Source organism: Ziziphus jujuba, chromosome 11 (assembly GCF_031755915.1).
Source record: "Ziziphus jujuba cultivar Dongzao chromosome 11, ASM3175591v1".
Lineage (NCBI taxonomy): Eukaryota > Viridiplantae > Streptophyta > Magnoliopsida > Rosales > Rhamnaceae > Ziziphus > Ziziphus jujuba.
In genome coordinates this window covers 6,784,922-6,801,645 of record NC_083389.1, presented here as the reverse complement: position 1 = coordinate 6,801,645, position 16,724 = coordinate 6,784,922, and the positions used below count along the sequence as shown (strand labels likewise).

Here is a 16,724-nt window from a genome sequence, read left to right as displayed (position 1 = left end):
ACTAGACAACTGTATATATTGACAAAATTAAAACTTTCTGGATTCTTCGCACTTGAGTATTCAATTAAAATTGGTATCACATGTAATAACAACCGTTAATTGAGTTTGTGGTAGCATTAAATTAATATTGGTAGCACATGTAATAACTACCATTAATTGAGATTGTGGTACTTTATATTTTTCCATCCTAGCTAGCTATTGCTAGCTACTTATTGATATTATTATAAAAAAATAAGGAAAGATTGACATAAATCACATTAGTTTCGATGGAAAGAGAAGATTGAACTTGAAATGAATCGTTTTTAGTTTCAATGGAAAGAGAGGTGTCTACTTTTGGCTCTTGGGGTATGTTTTTTGAATCGGCAAGGATCATGGTGGTGGCTGCGTAAGGTTAATATCATTTTACTATATTTTTGCCTGAAATCAAAACAAAGAGCTTGGAAGAGATTGGGAACACTATTTGAGTATGAAGAAATATTAAATATTGAACAAAAAAATTGTGTATTAATTTTGCAGTGGAAAAGAAAAAGTGCTACAAGATGGTTACGTCACTCCCGTCAGTTTCTGAATGTGTCCTTCTGTCCTTATATCCTGCAAGGTCTTGGCAAATTTGCATGACAATTTTGGCTTATTTGGCCACCCAACCAATCACGCCCATTTGCTCTGACACTCCCACCAAAACCCATCCGTTTCACTGATCTTCTCTTTAAATTCTCAGAAAAACAACAAAATTGTCCTCAAATGGACACCAGACCCGTAGATGAATCTTCAGATCTAAAGAACCTATAGAGGAACTGGGATGATGAACAGGTATACTCTTCTCTGCGTTCTTTTGGCCTCAGCAAACTCCATCCTATCAGGTTATGGTAAGTCCTTTTCCTTCTTTATTATTATTATTATTAATTTTTTAAAAATATTATAGTTTCCTGTTTTCCAATGTTCATATGTATCTTCCATTAAAAAGCACTTATGGGTTTCATACAAATTGACCAAAAATAAATCATGATGTGCAGACACAGGGGTGATGAGTGGGGCAGCGCTTTATATCCAAGAGAACATGAAAATCTCATCCACCCAAGTTGAAATCTTGGTAGGCACCCTTAACGTATTCTCTTTAGTAGGATCACTTGCCTCTGGCAAGACATCGGATTACATAGGCAGGCGTTACACTATGGTCCTGGCAGCAACAGCATTTCTAATAGGTGCACTTCTCATGGGCCTCGCACCATCCTATCTAATCCTATTAACCGGACGGATTATTGCCGGCATTGGAGTCGGATATGCCCTCATGATTGCTCCAGTCTACTCCGCTGAGCTTTCTCCGGCAATGAACCGGGGATTACTCACCTCCCTCCCGGAAGTCTTCATCATATTTGGTATATTACTAGGTTACATATTCAACTATGCTCTGTCAGGCCTCTCACCCAACATAAATTGGAGACTAATGCTTGGATTGGCTGTATTTCCATCAATTGGGATTGGTTTAGGCGTGGTGACAATGCCCGAGTCACCTCGTTGGCTCGTCATGAAAGGCAAACTAAGTGAAGCAAAGCAGGTCCTAATGAAAATCTCCTCCACTCAAGCCGAAGCTGAACTGAGGTTTGAAGAGATAACAAAAGCTGCTGGCCGAGCAGAGAAAAGTGATTGGCATGGACAAGGTGTTTGGAAAGAGCTTTTGATAAGGCCATCTATGCCAATTCGTCGGATGCTCATTGCCGCAATAGGAATTAACTTCTTCATGCAAGCTTCTGGAAACGACGCCGTTATGTATTACTGCCCCGAAGTGTTCAGGGCAGCTGGAATTCACAACAAAAAAGAGCTATTCGGCATTAACATGATTATGGGACTAACCAAGACCTCCTTTGCCTTGCTGTCGGCCCTCTTTTTGGACCGGTTCGGAAGACGGCCTCTTTTGATATTGGGCTCATCGGGGATGGTTGTTTCGCTATCCTTGTTGGGCTTGGGCTCTAAGTTTCTTGAGAATTCGAGCAGCAAACCAACGTGGGCCATTGTGTTGTGCATTGTGGCTGTGTGTGCTGATGTGTCATTCTTCTCGATTGGGCTTGGGCCTATTACCTGGGTTTACTCGTCTGAGGCGTTTCCAACGAGAATTCGAGCCCAGGGTTCGGCTCTAGCCATTTCGGTGAACCGGTTGGTGAGTGGAGTGGTGTCAATGTCATTCCTAAGCATTTCAAAGAAAATAACGTTTGGGGGAATATTTTTTGTGCTTGGGGGAGTAATGGCGGTTGGTACGGCTTTCTTTTATTTCTTTTTGCCTGAGACAAAAGGCTTAACCTTGGAAGAGATGCAGACTATTTTTGAAGATCAAAATACCGGTAATCATGGCAGGGTTAAGGAAATGACTGAGATATAATGAGGCTTTCTGTTTCTGTGCTTTGGTTATTTTATTTTATTTTGTGCTTTCGATATAGTTTTGGTGCAAAACATTGTGTTTTAGATCTAATAACGAATGAGCAAGAGAATAACAGAAAGAGTTAGATTTGATGTTGTATAAAATTTGAGCTACTCAATGAGATGTAGGAATAGAATAGAGAATGATTCAGGTGGCAAATGGCAAGCAAATAAGAGATTACATTATGTCTGAAACAATCAATAAATGTGAAAGAGAAGGCAAAGCACAGTAATTATAAAGTAGCCGGACTAAAATTAAATACCCTTTCCTTAATGATGTATCCAGGGCCCGTGGCTAATGGGGAATGATGGGAAAGAATATTTCATCAAACTAAGCAATAAAGCAAGATAGATGACAGAAAAACCTTTTAAATATATGAAGGCTAGTGAAAAATATGAGTCACCATCTTAAACTGAAAATGCATGTACTTTTATATCCTTTTTGAATTTGAAATTTTGATAGCATTTGGCACTTAGCGGGATACATAAATGTGGTAGACCACATTACGGTCTCCATGAATTCTATTTACAAAAATAAGTATCATAAGCTAATCAAAGGGACAACTTAGGTCAAAACAGTGAAAATAAATAGATAAATAATAAACTCTTTTTTTTGGTAATAATAAATAAATAAACTTTTTCTTTGGACAAAACTAATTAAATAAACCTTGGTCACGGGTGGTGAAATGTTGGAGCTTACACGGACACAATAAGCATTATTAACCTAAAAAATAAAAAATAAAAAGCAGCTAGTAGTCATATTCATACATGGTGAAAATTTAAACCCTCTTTCAGGGCCCTACTATGTACTTTACCCATTTGTTTGCATTGTGGACTTACTGCTTAAGCTTTTAAAATATATGCGGCTTTTCTTGATTTTGAAAAGCTTAAATATGTACCATACCGCTGACCTGGGGCTTCTCTAAGTTGGAAATCCAACGCACAAAACACTCTAATTTTTTTTATGGAGAGCAATCAAACTTCCAAGTTACTAATAGGATGCACTAATGAGGAAAAGGTTGGATTAGTGACTTATAAGCTTGGCCTTATAGTCTTGTTCATTTCTTTTGTAGTATTCTGCTCTAATTTTATTCTCTATCAATACTAATTAATATACTCTTTATTTGAAGAACAGGAATATAATATGTTAATCTTATTATAGAAGACACTGAATTTTGATATCATATGTTTTACAGTCATTGTAAAAGACAAAACTTCGTATTAAAAAGTGACAAACTAAGATATTACCCAAAAGTCATAACCCAAATTAGAGAAATATATTATAGAGTACCCCTCTTTAACCCCTGTTTTCAAAAACCCATTGGGAAATCTGATATGGGTTTGAAATTTTCAGAGCCCCTTTTGTAACAAGCATACCAAAAAGCAATGAGAAGTGTGGAAATATATATGTATATATATATATATATATATATATATAATGAGGAAAACCATGAAAAGGGAGTGGTTTTCTACTTGTCACCGAGTAAAAAACTTGAATTTGAAAAGCTGAACCCAGCTACCCCAAAACTGTCTGTTAGTTTTTGGTTGGGTATTTGCAGTAAAAGGGTAAGAACTGCACTCTTTGATATGTATTTAAGCACTTGGAATGTTCTAAGACTTCGAGATGCTCTCTATAGAAGAGAGAGAAGATTTTAACGATATTTTCTCAAGGGTTTATGACCCTCTCTTGTTTGGGAAATTGAAATTGAGTACTCAATAAGATTCAAACTTATTGGTTTTGTCAACAGCTTTGGTCCCTATTCTTTGTCTTTTAAGCGCCGGACACGAGCAAATAGACAAGAAAATGACATAAAAATCAATTTAGATTGAAACATGGAAAAGGTGGTCATAATATAATATTTGTCACTGTTAAAAAACCAAAGGTTGAGAATGTTGTCCATTTATTACACCCCCCTCCACTCCAGGGAAGTAGCATACTCCATTCTATGTTCAATCAATTTTAACATTTATTTCAAACTTCTCTCTCCCCCTCCCTCTCTTCTCTTGCAACTTTAAATAGATATGGACAAAATTTGGTGGCTTAAAAACATGCTTGTTGAAGGGAAAGCTTTGCAATGACCCTTTTTGGGACTCACTTTTTTTCTTCCCCTCCACAGCTGTGCTCTTTGGAACCTCGCGCAATGCAGAAATTCTTCCTATTGTTCTTTTTTATATATGTGTGTATGTTCTTTTTATTGCCCAATCTAGTTAATGGGAAATTAATGAAATAAAGAAATATTTAAGAAATTAATCTAAGATCTTTTTAATGTGACTGCAAATCAATGCAGAAATCTAGGGAAAAAAAATGGAGATGATTTTTAGTTTAAAATTGAATTATGAGGAGGTTATTTAATAAAAAATATAGAGTAATGGCCAACTACTATCCCATTTCTATGCTTAATGCAAATTGCAAATGTCTTTTTGAGCAAATATTCGGAAGGTAGGTTGTTTGTTTGTGTATTTTTTTTTCTTTTTTTCTTTTTTTTTTTCCGCTAAACAGGAAGGTGGGTTGTTTTTCCAAAGAAAACCCCACTATATACATTCCAATCACTATACATGATGGGAAATTGGGAATATATTGGGAGACTCTTAAATATTTTATGCTAAAGGGTACAAATTTGAAAACATTATATACCAAACTAGCCCTTAAAAGTTTAAGCACCAAAAGTTTTAACTGCACACACATATATATATATATATATATTTAGCTACTTTGGATGACATACGTAACTTGTAGCTGATCGACTAGACAATTATTGACAAAAACTGTCTGAATTCCTTGTACTTGAGCATTATATTAATTGTGGTTTCACATGTAAAAACTGCCATTTTGCAGTAACTTTATCTTTCCATCCTAGCTTTGCAAGCTGCAGAACGATCTATGTAAAAAAAGAAAGATTTGAAATAAATCGAATTAATTTCTTCTTAGCCCAAGAAAAATAATATATATATATATATATATATATATCATATCAATGTCAACAGAGAGAGAGAGAGAGAGAGAGAGAGAGAGAGAGAGAGAGAGAGAGAGAGAGGTAAAACAACAGTAACAACCACGTAGTATATGGATATATGGTCTTCAGTAGAAACAAAGTATTTGCTGCTTATTTACCCCCAAAAAAAAAAAAAAAAAAAAAAGGGTATTTGCTGCTTAGACAGGACTTGATCTAGATTCTCTTATATGTGTCCCTATAAAAACTTACCAATAATAATAGTGAATAATAACGGGACCGAGTCTTAGTGGGGGGAAGGGGAGCCTGGGGGCCCAGCCACACTAGCAATAAAATAAAATAAAATAAAAAATAACATAATTTAAAACACTATGTAAGAGATTTTGTGTTATGTACTGTATACTGACACATAAATAATGTTGAGCTCAATAAGTGTTAATATATGAAAATTTGAACAATGTGAAATCCACAATATGTTAAAATTCCACAGTTTAAGACCAAGTCTAAGAATAATTGAGTTTTCTTTTTTCTTTCTTCTTTCGTCACATGTTTAGATATAAACTGTTTTATGCACATTTTGAATTTCAAATACATTACCCGGCACATAAAAGCCGCATCAGAGCAGAAGAAAAACTTGCTTAAATTATTAAATACCACCTAATTATAGTCTTTTTGAGTTTTGCCAATTGCTAGGTAACAAAGAAAGGATTATATTCCTACATCTTGCAGTACCCTCTACTTTTATCAATTTGACTCTAGTTTATACAATTTGACTTTAGTTTATTACTTTCATATGATCGTCCTTTATTATATATTTTCCTTATATATATATATGTATATCTTTAATTGAACTGGAGGTCACTTTCACAAGATACATATTTTTTCTAGCGTAAAATCCGAATTTATTTTATTTCTATTTCTATTTCTTTAGCTGGGGGGTTGGTGATATTAAAGTTTACATCAGGGTTTCAAATTTGAAAAACCTAATAGAGGTCTATAATCTCCATTAAATTAAAGAAGCGAATTGAATGATATTGCATGGAAGATGAATTGTAATTAAATAAGGAATTTAATGATTCTGATTAAAGCCAAAAAAGGTCAAAACAATGCATAACAAATCCGCAATATTTGTTGATCAGGACAAAGAAGACGACGAAAAACAGCAAAAAAGTTTTCTCAGAGACCCATTTTTTTCAATATAAATACCATTTAAAAAGACTCGCACTTTCGGTTTCTCATGCATTTATACAAACTCCCTTCTCTACAAACAAAGACCGCCATCTCTCTCTCTCTATCTCTCTTTCTCTCTCTTAAAAAAAAAAAAAAAAACACTCTTCTTCCTTCTCTTCTCTCTGTCTCTCTCTCTGTTTTTCTGAAGCACTGTAATGGAAAACCGATTCAAACTGAAACTCTCCCGCATGTTCCGTGGCTCGTTCGGATCATGTAGGTCCCGAAACGTATCGGACGTGGTCGAGAAAAAAGTTTTCTCACCTGACAACAACCAAAGCTTCCACATGATCAACCCCATCTCACCAAAGACTCGACCTTTCTCTTCCATTTGCAGACCCAAATGCTCCGAACCCAATGAATCCATAGATAACAACTGTATCATATCCACCATGGATGTATTGCTTCCGAGACCAAAATTGTCCGAGCGATGCTCACCTTTTCTCAAGGCCGATAATGATGGCCAAACTTGCCCTCCTGCTTCTCCAATTTTCCCACTGAACCCATTTTACCAGTTACGGGATAATAATAATAATAATTATTATTACAGACAGAGAAAGAAGAAGATGGTGAAGAACAACAACAAGAGCAAAAAGAAGACGACCCACTTGAAGAGATGTAAAAACAGAGAGTTTTTTCTCCCATTCAGCTCTTCTTCTCAGGAAAGCAGTAATCTTGGTGGTTGGTGGTTTAGCAGCGAAGACGAAGATGAAAGAGAAGATGAAACAGATACCCTTTTCACTTCCCAAAGTATCTCCTCGGATTCTTCGGAGCCACACCGTCGTCACCACCGTTGTTCTTCTTCTCGGCGTAAAGGAAATAGGTCGGTTCGGAGGACAAGGGCGAGTTCTGAAGTGGGTCTAATGCCATTACAGGGGAAAGTGAAAGGAAGCTTTGCGGTGGTGAAGAAATCCAGCGATCCCCACAACGATTTCAGGACTTCAATGGTGGAAATGATCGTGGAGAAACAGATCTTCTCGGCTAAAGATCTTGAGCAGCTTTTGCAGTGTTTTCTGTCACTGAATTCACACCATCATCATAAGGTCATCGTTGAGGTTTTTACAGAGATATGGGAAGCACTGTTCTCTAACTGGGGATCTTGAAAAAAAAGAAAAAATAATAAAAAAGAAAACTTTTCTCTCTTTTCTTCTCTGTGACGCTGCCATTTGTGTTTTTTAATTAGTAGTTAGAATTCTAACTTTGATAGACTAATTAGTGTATTATCCTCCATTTTCCTACCACCCAATAGCTACCTTTCTGGGTTTATTATGGTGGTGAATCATATTCTTGTTTTAATATGGAAAGGACTATGAAATGGACTTTAAATTTTCTTGTAATTTTCTGCGTTGCTCTTTTTGTCTGTTTGTTCCTTTACTTTTTTTTTTTTTTTTTCCCTCAAGAGGTGGAAACTGTGCTTGAAAAGATGTAGGGTGGGGGGGGAAGGGAATAAGAAGAGCTACCTAGCTAGCAAAATATATTGCTTTCCAGATGAAACATTTGTGGCAGCTTCTTTGATGCCTCTGAAAAAGATTGTTTTTGTGGGAAATAAGAGGGCAAAAAAAGTCTTCGGATGTTTCCATAGCTTTTTGAGAATGGATTAGACATTTCTTTTTTCGTTTTTTTTGAAACATGGAAAACTTGAAAGATGGAGAAAAAGCTAATGTTGGAAAGCATAAAGTTGTCCTAATTTCTTGCATGGTTGGACCTTTTGTAATTACCAGTCCCACAATTGCACCAAAAGGATAGAAAAAGGTTGTTCAATTTTCAAAATGCCTGCAGAACCTCTTGATTTGATTTTGAAAAAGTTTGAGACACTAGCAAGTAGCAAGTAAACAATAGCTACGAATGCACGATAAAGGAAAATTGATACATGTTCTGAAACATTATAGTTTACAATATCTATTCCTAATTACTTTATAAGTTCTTTGTTTTTTTCGGTGACATTTCTAAAATTGTAAACTCCCAAATAATAGAAGGACCACGTATTGTCAATTCACTATTCAAAGATTGGGACATGTGAGATATGCATTTGGCTAGTGACTAGTGAAAAACAAAAAAAAAAAAGCAAAAAAAGAAAAAAGAAAAAAGGAAGAGTTTTCTTTCTAATTTGAGCATTATAATTTGCTTTTATCTCTTTATCTTTTTTGGGGTTGGAGTATATAATTTTCTGCAAAAACTGTATTTTAACTTTACCAAGCCTACTTAGATGGAGTACCATATATATCAATTTTGACGGTCGCCAAACAAATAATAGAAGCAAAAAAGACCAAATCTCTTTGTCCCCTACAGAATACATTGCAGACAAAGCTGATAAGAAATGATCTTCGAAGAAATATATTTTTAGTATTTATTAAACATATATAGATCTAGGATGCATGAATTGGATTTGTTTATGCCCCCACAAACCATGAATCAAACTTAGACAACTACAAAAGAAGCCACGAAGATGCATGTCAATCATTTTTTTTTCTCTTTGTTTAATCCCATTTTCCGCTCTATGTTTTTTGGAGACAAACATTTCAACCAGCGTGACATATTACGCCCAAAACCCCCAACATAACATTTGACTCACATTCATCACCTTAAGCCTAAAAAACAATTATCCCCGAAATGATATAGCCTCCAATTTGCATTTTCCATGAAGACAAGAAAATTGAATTGTTAAATATTTTTAAAAAGTAATTTCTGATATATAAATAGGACAAGATAATCAATATTGGATTCGATATTATGTAATGTTGTCAGGTGAATCTAATTTTGGTTGTATTATTAACCACATCCATTTAACTATTATAATTCATGTTGTTTCCACATAGGGTAATAGGAGGCAAGACAAAAGATACACACAATAAATATATTATACAACAATATAAAACCCTTTTAAATGAAATTTCATGTTCTGTTGGTCCCACAATTTTGAACATTATAAAGTTTGAAAAAACACCTAACAACCAATCGAAACGATTTGTAGTTTGGTTGTAGGGATAACCACATCCATTTTAACTAGTATAAAATTCATTTGAAGCAAGCAAAAAACAAAACCAGGCAAACCCCACAATCCCACCAATCTGAACATCTGTAGCACAATGTGCTTCCATCGTTATCCCAGAGTTTGAAACACAACCAACAAACAATCATAAAAACAACTTAATTCAAGCTCTTAAAAGTATGAATTTAAAAAAGTCCACCCAAAAGAAAGGAAAAGAAAAGACAAAAAATATGTATAAACAAAAAAAGAAAAAAAGAAAAGAAATTTGGTGTATTGCAGGCTGAGTGGAGAATTCTGATGGTCATTAATCCCAAAAAGGTGTTAAATGATACGTCAATTATGATAGTGTTGTATAGGAAGTGAAAGGTACTCTGCTACAAGAGAAATGGGAGAAAAATGTTTTGCTTGAAATTTGAAAAACGAAAAAGCAAGACATAATGGATTGAGAAAGAAAGGATGGATAGTAGAAGGATGGTTTACAGACAGAATATGAACCAAAATCAGATAATTTCTTTATGTAGTAGAACAGCTTTTAGTGTCGGTTTGTGAAATTGAAAGGGAAATTTCATAGCATGCAAGAAAGAGTAGAAGAGAGAGCTTCTGATTCTCTTCCTTTTATGAAAGTGGGATAAGAGAGAGAAAAATAAGAAAACAAAGAAAAAAAGAGAGAGAGAGAGAGCTATGTATTTATTATTTTGTAACAATCTAGGACGTCGTTTCTGAATTAATGACAAAAAATTTTGTTTGCAGTGAAAAATTATGGAGGTAGTCCTCAGATATCAGACATTGCAAATGCAAATTAAAGAATGTCTGGGCATGCCAGACCCATGCTCCGTCCGATGCTTACCTGTTCACTGGGCTTAACGTTTTCATTAATTGTCGCATTTTTTGGGTCTCTGAGCCCTTATGTCTCTTCCCCTATAAATGCCCTTTTAATTCACACATTTCCCAAGTGAACTACTGGGCTTCTAGACTTTAATTTATGGGCTTGGTAGCCCATTTTTCAATTGGGTCGGGCTTTGATTTAAAGCCCAGTAAAATGGGGTTTCGTTGGGTAGAAGGGTAAGATTTCTTAATGTGAAAGGGTGTGCCGTGCAATGGTTGGCTAACGCTGACTTTTGAGGTTGACTGGTTCCAAACTTTACGACTCGTGGCATGTGATCATAGGTCAAAGAAAGTAAGAACACTACAACTGTCTCTATCCGATATACATTGCTGTTCTTCAGTCACGGTCAGCTGGTGAATCACTTTCTTTTTTATTTTAGTTTTTATTTATTTTTTGTTTATTTTTTATCTCAGAGTCTGAGCCGCCAACTAACTGTATCGCTCTACGTATTTGGTGGTAGTTCCAGTCTATGATTCTAATGAGGGTTGTATATATTTGTCTACTATACGCATCAAGTATCACAAAATCAAAAATTAAAGCTAATTAATGAAGTTGATGTTGAACTTTGGAAACTTTTAATGTTCCTTTGCAATACAGAAAATGAGCTAAGCAAAATGAGTAAAACTTTGTGGTCCTAATTTATCCTCAATACCGTGTTGCAGTTTAGATCCTTTTTTCTAAGTTTTATGACTTTATCTCCTGCAGTTAATAATGCAGACTTTGACAAAACTTTGTATACAACAAAAGAAAGAGGTGGGGAAAAGATTACTTGGGAACAATTATATCGATCTCTTTTTTGTTCTTTTTCAATTGTTTTTTTATGAGAGTAAGAATGTTGAGAATGTGAATAGTTAGAATTGAATTTGTGATTTATCCAGAAGAATTGTTAATTACTAAATGCTATTTAAACTATTAACTAATTAATCATTTATGATAATAGTTAAATGAATAAAACTAATGAAAAATATTATTTGTCATCTCCAATAACAATTATCAATACTATCACTTATATGTCATTTAAAAATTTTAATGTTTGTTAAAAAAAAAATTATCTTTTTCAAATTAAGATTAAAATCAAATACATGATTAGTAAGTATTAATGATATATCAAAGAAAAGGCAATGATGTGGTATTGATTATGTTTGAAAAATATATATTGGGAATACGTTTTTTTTATCCATTGAAGATTCGGTTCCTAAATCCGTTGATTCATATATAAGTGCGTTGAATTAGAATAAATGACAAAAATTTCTTTTAGTTTCATCTTTCCAGCTGTAATACAGCCATTATATTATTTTGGTTGGTGAATATCGATTCTACTGATATTATGTAATTAGGTTGTTCACCTGGAAATTGGTACTTTTTTCTATATTTTAAGTACAAACTTTAATATATATGGTTAGATGTTGAATCAAATTCCATATCTTTTTCCTTTTTCTCCCTGTTGACTCTTTGACCAAAAATGTACTTAAACCAAATTTCTTTAAAACAGCTCACTAGCTATGCCTAGCAGGTTTAAAACAGCTCAAACTTTCTTGAAACCCAAATGAGACAATTTTCAATTCTGTGGGTGAACAAGAACTGATTTTGTTAAGCTAATTTCCATATATTTGTATTTAATGTGTTTCCTGTGAAACCCTGAGATGCCCATCAATCTTTTACCTCTAGGAATAATAATTAAGTAGAACATGAGAATATTTTCCACACAATTGTCAATTGCAAACTTTTAATTAATTAATTCATTACTAGTTTCGCATATTACGAAGATTGGCAATAGTACTCCATTTCCATTTCTGTGAAAGAAATAACAAATCAGTTAGCGTTATAATTAGATTGCTAGCTTCTGTATGCAAGCGGGTCCTATAAAGGAGATAATGTACTTTTCTGTGGTAGGAAAATGTGCTTATTTTGGTGATTAATATAATCAAACAGATAATAAGAGAAATGAGATAATTAATGAATGGTATGTTAACGTCTTAGTGAGTAAATTATATTGAAATAAAAATGATGGATTTTAAGTATTACTTTTGATCAATTTGTGTTGGTTTCCGAGTGGACGTATGGAAATATCCAAAAGTGGAAAATAATAATAATAAGAGAGAAATTGAGTCGGCCCATTCCGTGATTAACGGAACAATTTGAACATGTGGAATAATAAAGTAAGCGAATTGTCCCCGCACCAACAACGTCTAGTCAAAACTAAACTAAACAAATAAAAAGCAGAAATCGATCGAGTCAATTCTAGCTAATCATAAACATAGGCTTCAATTTTTTGTTCATAATATAAAGGTTTCAATTTAAGTTCGCTTAACTAGCTATAGATCTATAATTGTGTACTTTAAAAAGTTTTGGTTTTTTTTTTTTTTTTTTTTTTTTTTTTTTTTTTAAATGTGAAATATCAATTAAACTAATCAAAAACATCCCGATTGAATTGGTGGCAGAAAAATAACTTATAGATTTCCTCAATATATATATATATATATATTATATGATTATGTGAAAGGATGAATTTTTATTTCACTATCAAACCTTGGAGCATGAAAGTTAAGAAAGGTAATAAGGGAGTGAGTGAGAAGTTTATGGTATCATTAAAAACATAAAAATACGTATAAACATGAAGATCAAAAAAGAGTCAATAAGCATAAATAATGGATTGGCTAGCCGAGAGAAAGAGATTCTAACAGCCACCCGCTCCTTTCATTCTCCTAAAGAGCCTACACACCAACTCCACCTTCAAAAGTAAAAGCAACGAAAACCATCTTTATATAAATATACATATATATATATATATATATATATATATGCACAAATATACACACAAACATATATATATATATATATATATATATCACTATTCCCTCCTTACCTCCTCCCTTCCTTCCAAATATATGTTCCATATTTCATAATGAGATTCAGAGAGAAAGAGAGACAAGGGAGAAAAAAAGGGGGACCCTTTGGAAAGGAAGAAGAAAACTCAAAAGTTGAGGAGAAGGAGCGTGTAAGGACAAAAAAGCTTAGCTACCTCTTGAGTTTTTTCCTCTAATTTCTTTTCGCACATACTAAAAGATAAACTTTCTTTCCATGGCTCCTCCTCCTTCTCCTTTTGTCTCTATAAAAAGTACCTCATCTCCACTCATTTTCCTCATCACCAACCACGAATTCCAATTCCTTACACACTACTGATTTATTTATTTTCTAGTTGATTTCCTTTTTGCAAAGAGGGAAAAAGATTAACCAACTACTAGCTACTCTTTTTTTTTTTTTTATCAGTTACTATTTACGCCACAACAATGCTGCTTAGAAAATCCATTTCCGGAACCAAGAAGTTCTTCCAAAAAACTTTAGGAGGCTTGAAATCTTTGTTCTCGAAAGGCGATTACGAAAAGCTTCCGAAATCTTCTCCTCAGAACAATGCCTTCTCCTACACCACCGCAGCCGTTGCCGACGTGAATCATGTCCACACGAATTACAAAGACTTGGACAAGTTCTACACCGAATTAGCACAAGAATATTGGGACAATATCCACGTAGAAGATCACCAAAGCAAGAGGAAGATCATCACGACCGCGACGTCCACGCCGACTAAACAAGATCATAGAGAGTTTGATCAAAGTGGGAATTTGAAGAAGCTTGCACATAATTCATCTCCGGTGAAAGTCATGAAGAATAATAATATGGAAACACAACAAAGAAGAGTAGTATATCCCAACAACCACAATATTAATAAGGTGAAGAAGAATAGGAGGGAAGAAGAAGAAGAAGAGGAAATGGGAGAGAGAAGGAGTTGGTTGGTGGAGGAAAAGCTAAAGGAGTTGGAGATGTTGGATATAAGCAATGTGGATCATGTTTTGGACATTGAAGAGGTTCTTCACTACTATTCTCGCCTAACTTGTCCTGCGTATCTTGAAATCGTCGACAAGTTTTTCCTCGATATTTATGCTGAATTCTTCAAGCCACCACCTGTATCTGCCACCAGGATCAACTCCTCAAGGCTTAGGCCACGGACGTCTTTCTATCCGAGGTCTTAGTCTTTAGGCTACTACCATGGGCAAACAAAAAATTCTTCTACCGGATTGTTTGTGAACCTCCATGGAGGTTCATTTTATCTTCCATTCCAAATATTTTCCTCTTCATTTAGTCTCTCTGTGATTCCTTTTTGTTCATAGATTCGTTAATTTCCATATAAATTAACAATTGTTTGGGTTTTGTGTGAACTAGCTAATTCTATCTAAATAATTTCTTATTTATTTATTTAATTCCTTATTGAATCATCAATGCTATTAATTAACAAGTTTTTGAACTAAATAGAAAAGGTAAATTCTTGACAATATTTCCGCCATTGGAGTGTGACATGCAAACAAAAAGTGGGTGAAAAGTGAAAATCAATTTGAACTCTGCGCTTGCAGGCACTTACGGTAGTTGAAATGCAAATGCTGCCAAATTTGTAATTTAGATTTTACACTGCTTTTGTTCTATGCTCCAATTAGTGTTCGAGTTTTCATCATTGTTGGTACGGCTTGCCTCTCGGTGCATTTATTTGGTTAGTCATAACTAAAAGTAAAGGTGATAGATCAATTGCAACTTTATGGTTAATAAGTGTCTGAACATGTCCGGCCACCATAAATCATTCTTGTGGACAAAGTAATTAATTGCCAATTGATGATGTTCTGTAAAGCATCAATTTTGACAAATGGGTTGGGCGCATCATATATGGGCTTCCAAATGCATGGATTGGTAGTATGTTTTCCATCATTTTTAAATTCGGCAGTCATGATGTACTTTTTAAAGGGAAATTATCGGAAACTACTACAGAATTTTGTTTCGTTTTTCCAGTGGGAAAGAACGAGGGACTAACTTCGTAGAGTTTAGAATTTGGGCTTATGAGCTCAAAATCTCGAGGTTTGTGTATATGGGCCAACTTGAATAGAAGTATTATGGGCCTAGACGTAGGACTGGGTACAACTACAAGGGCCGTGCTTGCAATAGTTGGGTCCAATACGCTTTTTACTTGATGGATAATGGACTCCACAAAATCCGTATAATTCCATGACGTTAGGCCTGCCCATAATCTTTGGATTTTCTTTTTGCAAGAATAATCGTTAGATTTTCAACGAAACAAGTGAATTTTTATTTTATATTATATATATATATATATATATACATTTAACCCTCATGTATCTTTTTCATCAATTGTTACCGCGTACCAAATTATTACCCAAAAAAAAAAAAAAAAAAGAAAAATCTCTCCCAAAAATAGCATTCCGTTGGATGCATTTCCATTTAAGAGCACAAAAAAGAGTGGGGAATGTTTAGATTCAAAAGAAATGGACGCAATAGAGTAAGTATTTGTAATTTTCAAGGATTTATCATAAAAATTTTGTTTAAAAGACATATGCCGTGTATGTAATTAGTTTATATTCGGAGGGTTAGTTTTACAAAATTAAGAAAAACGCAGTACCAAAAGACCAAAAATTCCATCCCAAATAGAATGTCATATCAGTCAAACGAAAGTGGTAAATGTATAATTGGAAACAGGTGTTTGTTCAACGCAAATGCTTTGACAAAATAAGAAAAAGAAGTGATGCTTAATTAATGTGATTGGATTTTGAAGACCTTAATATGCAAAATGAGAAATTGTCAATTCCAGAGAGTTGAGAGTTGGCATCAATTATGAACAAAATGAGAAAAAAGGTCACCTGTAACTATTGAGAGGTCCATTTCAAAAGCTCCTTTGATTCGCCAAAATCAAAATTATAAGGTCTTCTACTAGTTATTAAAGTGGTCCTCCTTCCTAGTATTACATTTAGTTTCTTTTTGTGGCCCTCTTATAAAAATCTCTTTAATCGATCCCTTGCCCTTGTAACTTTAACACCACCATGCTATATACCTCACTTTCTTTGCTGTATATTGACTGTGATTTTCATTGCCATGCGTTTAAATTAAAGTTCCCTCTTTGCAGTCCTCTCATTTTGAAAACGAAAGAAGTGGAAAAAATCCACCCCAAATTTAATGTAAATGATCCTCAATTGGCTAGTGGTCGATGTGCTTTATTGACGATTTTGTCAATAATGTAGATGGAAAATAACCAAAACGTGAAATGTTGCACTATTCATCGAATCTACTAGATTTATCGCTAATGAAATAATATATATATATATATATATATACATATGTATATAAGAGGGAGTCAAGTTGGAAGCTCAATAACATGGAAGCCAAAATGTTTGAGGATTTGGCTTTGGCTTGGTCTTTGGACAAG

The 16,724-nt window shown here is 34.2% G+C and overlaps 3 protein-coding genes across 3 annotated transcripts; all 3 read left to right on the top strand.

The window, feature by feature from the left end:
• Positions 1-222: 222 nt before the first annotated feature.
• LOC107404312 (probable polyol transporter 6) lies at positions 223-2,603 on the top strand. The gene is made up of 2 exons (XM_016011259.4): positions 223-866; positions 1,014-2,603. Exons 1-2 carry the CDS (start codon positions 800-802, stop codon positions 2,372-2,374), a joined length of 1,428 nt encoding a protein of 475 aa, XP_015866745.1. The 5' UTR covers positions 223-799; the 3' UTR covers positions 2,375-2,603.
• Positions 2,604-6,614: 4,011 nt separating this feature from the next.
• On the top strand, positions 6,615-7,947 carry LOC107404320 (transcription repressor OFP8). Its single transcript, XM_016011266.4, has one exon. It carries the CDS (start codon positions 6,749-6,751, stop codon positions 7,691-7,693), a length of 945 nt encoding a protein of 314 aa, XP_015866752.2. The 5' UTR covers positions 6,615-6,748; the 3' UTR covers positions 7,694-7,947.
• Positions 7,948-13,314: 5,367 nt separating this feature from the next.
• LOC112490439 (uncharacterized) lies at positions 13,315-14,534 on the top strand. Its single transcript, XM_025070188.3, has one exon. It carries the CDS (start codon positions 13,756-13,758, stop codon positions 14,491-14,493), a length of 738 nt encoding a protein of 245 aa, XP_024925956.1. The 5' UTR covers positions 13,315-13,755; the 3' UTR covers positions 14,494-14,534.
• The last annotated feature ends 2,190 nt before the right edge of the window (positions 14,535-16,724 follow it).

Coding starts and splice junctions, on each gene's coding strand:
- LOC112490439 (XM_025070188.3), top strand. CDS start 13,756: ATGCTGCTTAGAAAATCCATTTCCGGAACCAAGAAGTTCTTCCAAAAA.
- LOC107404320 (XM_016011266.4), top strand. CDS start 6,749: ATGGAAAACCGATTCAAACTGAAACTCTCCCGCATGTTCCGTGGCTCG.
- LOC107404312 (XM_016011259.4), top strand. CDS start 800: ATGATGAACAGGTATACTCTTCTCTGCGTTCTTTTGGCCTCAGCAAAC. Junction 867..1,013: donor CTCCATCCTATCAGGTTATG/GTAAGTCCTTTT, acceptor CATGATGTGCAG/ACACAGGGGTGATGAGTGGG.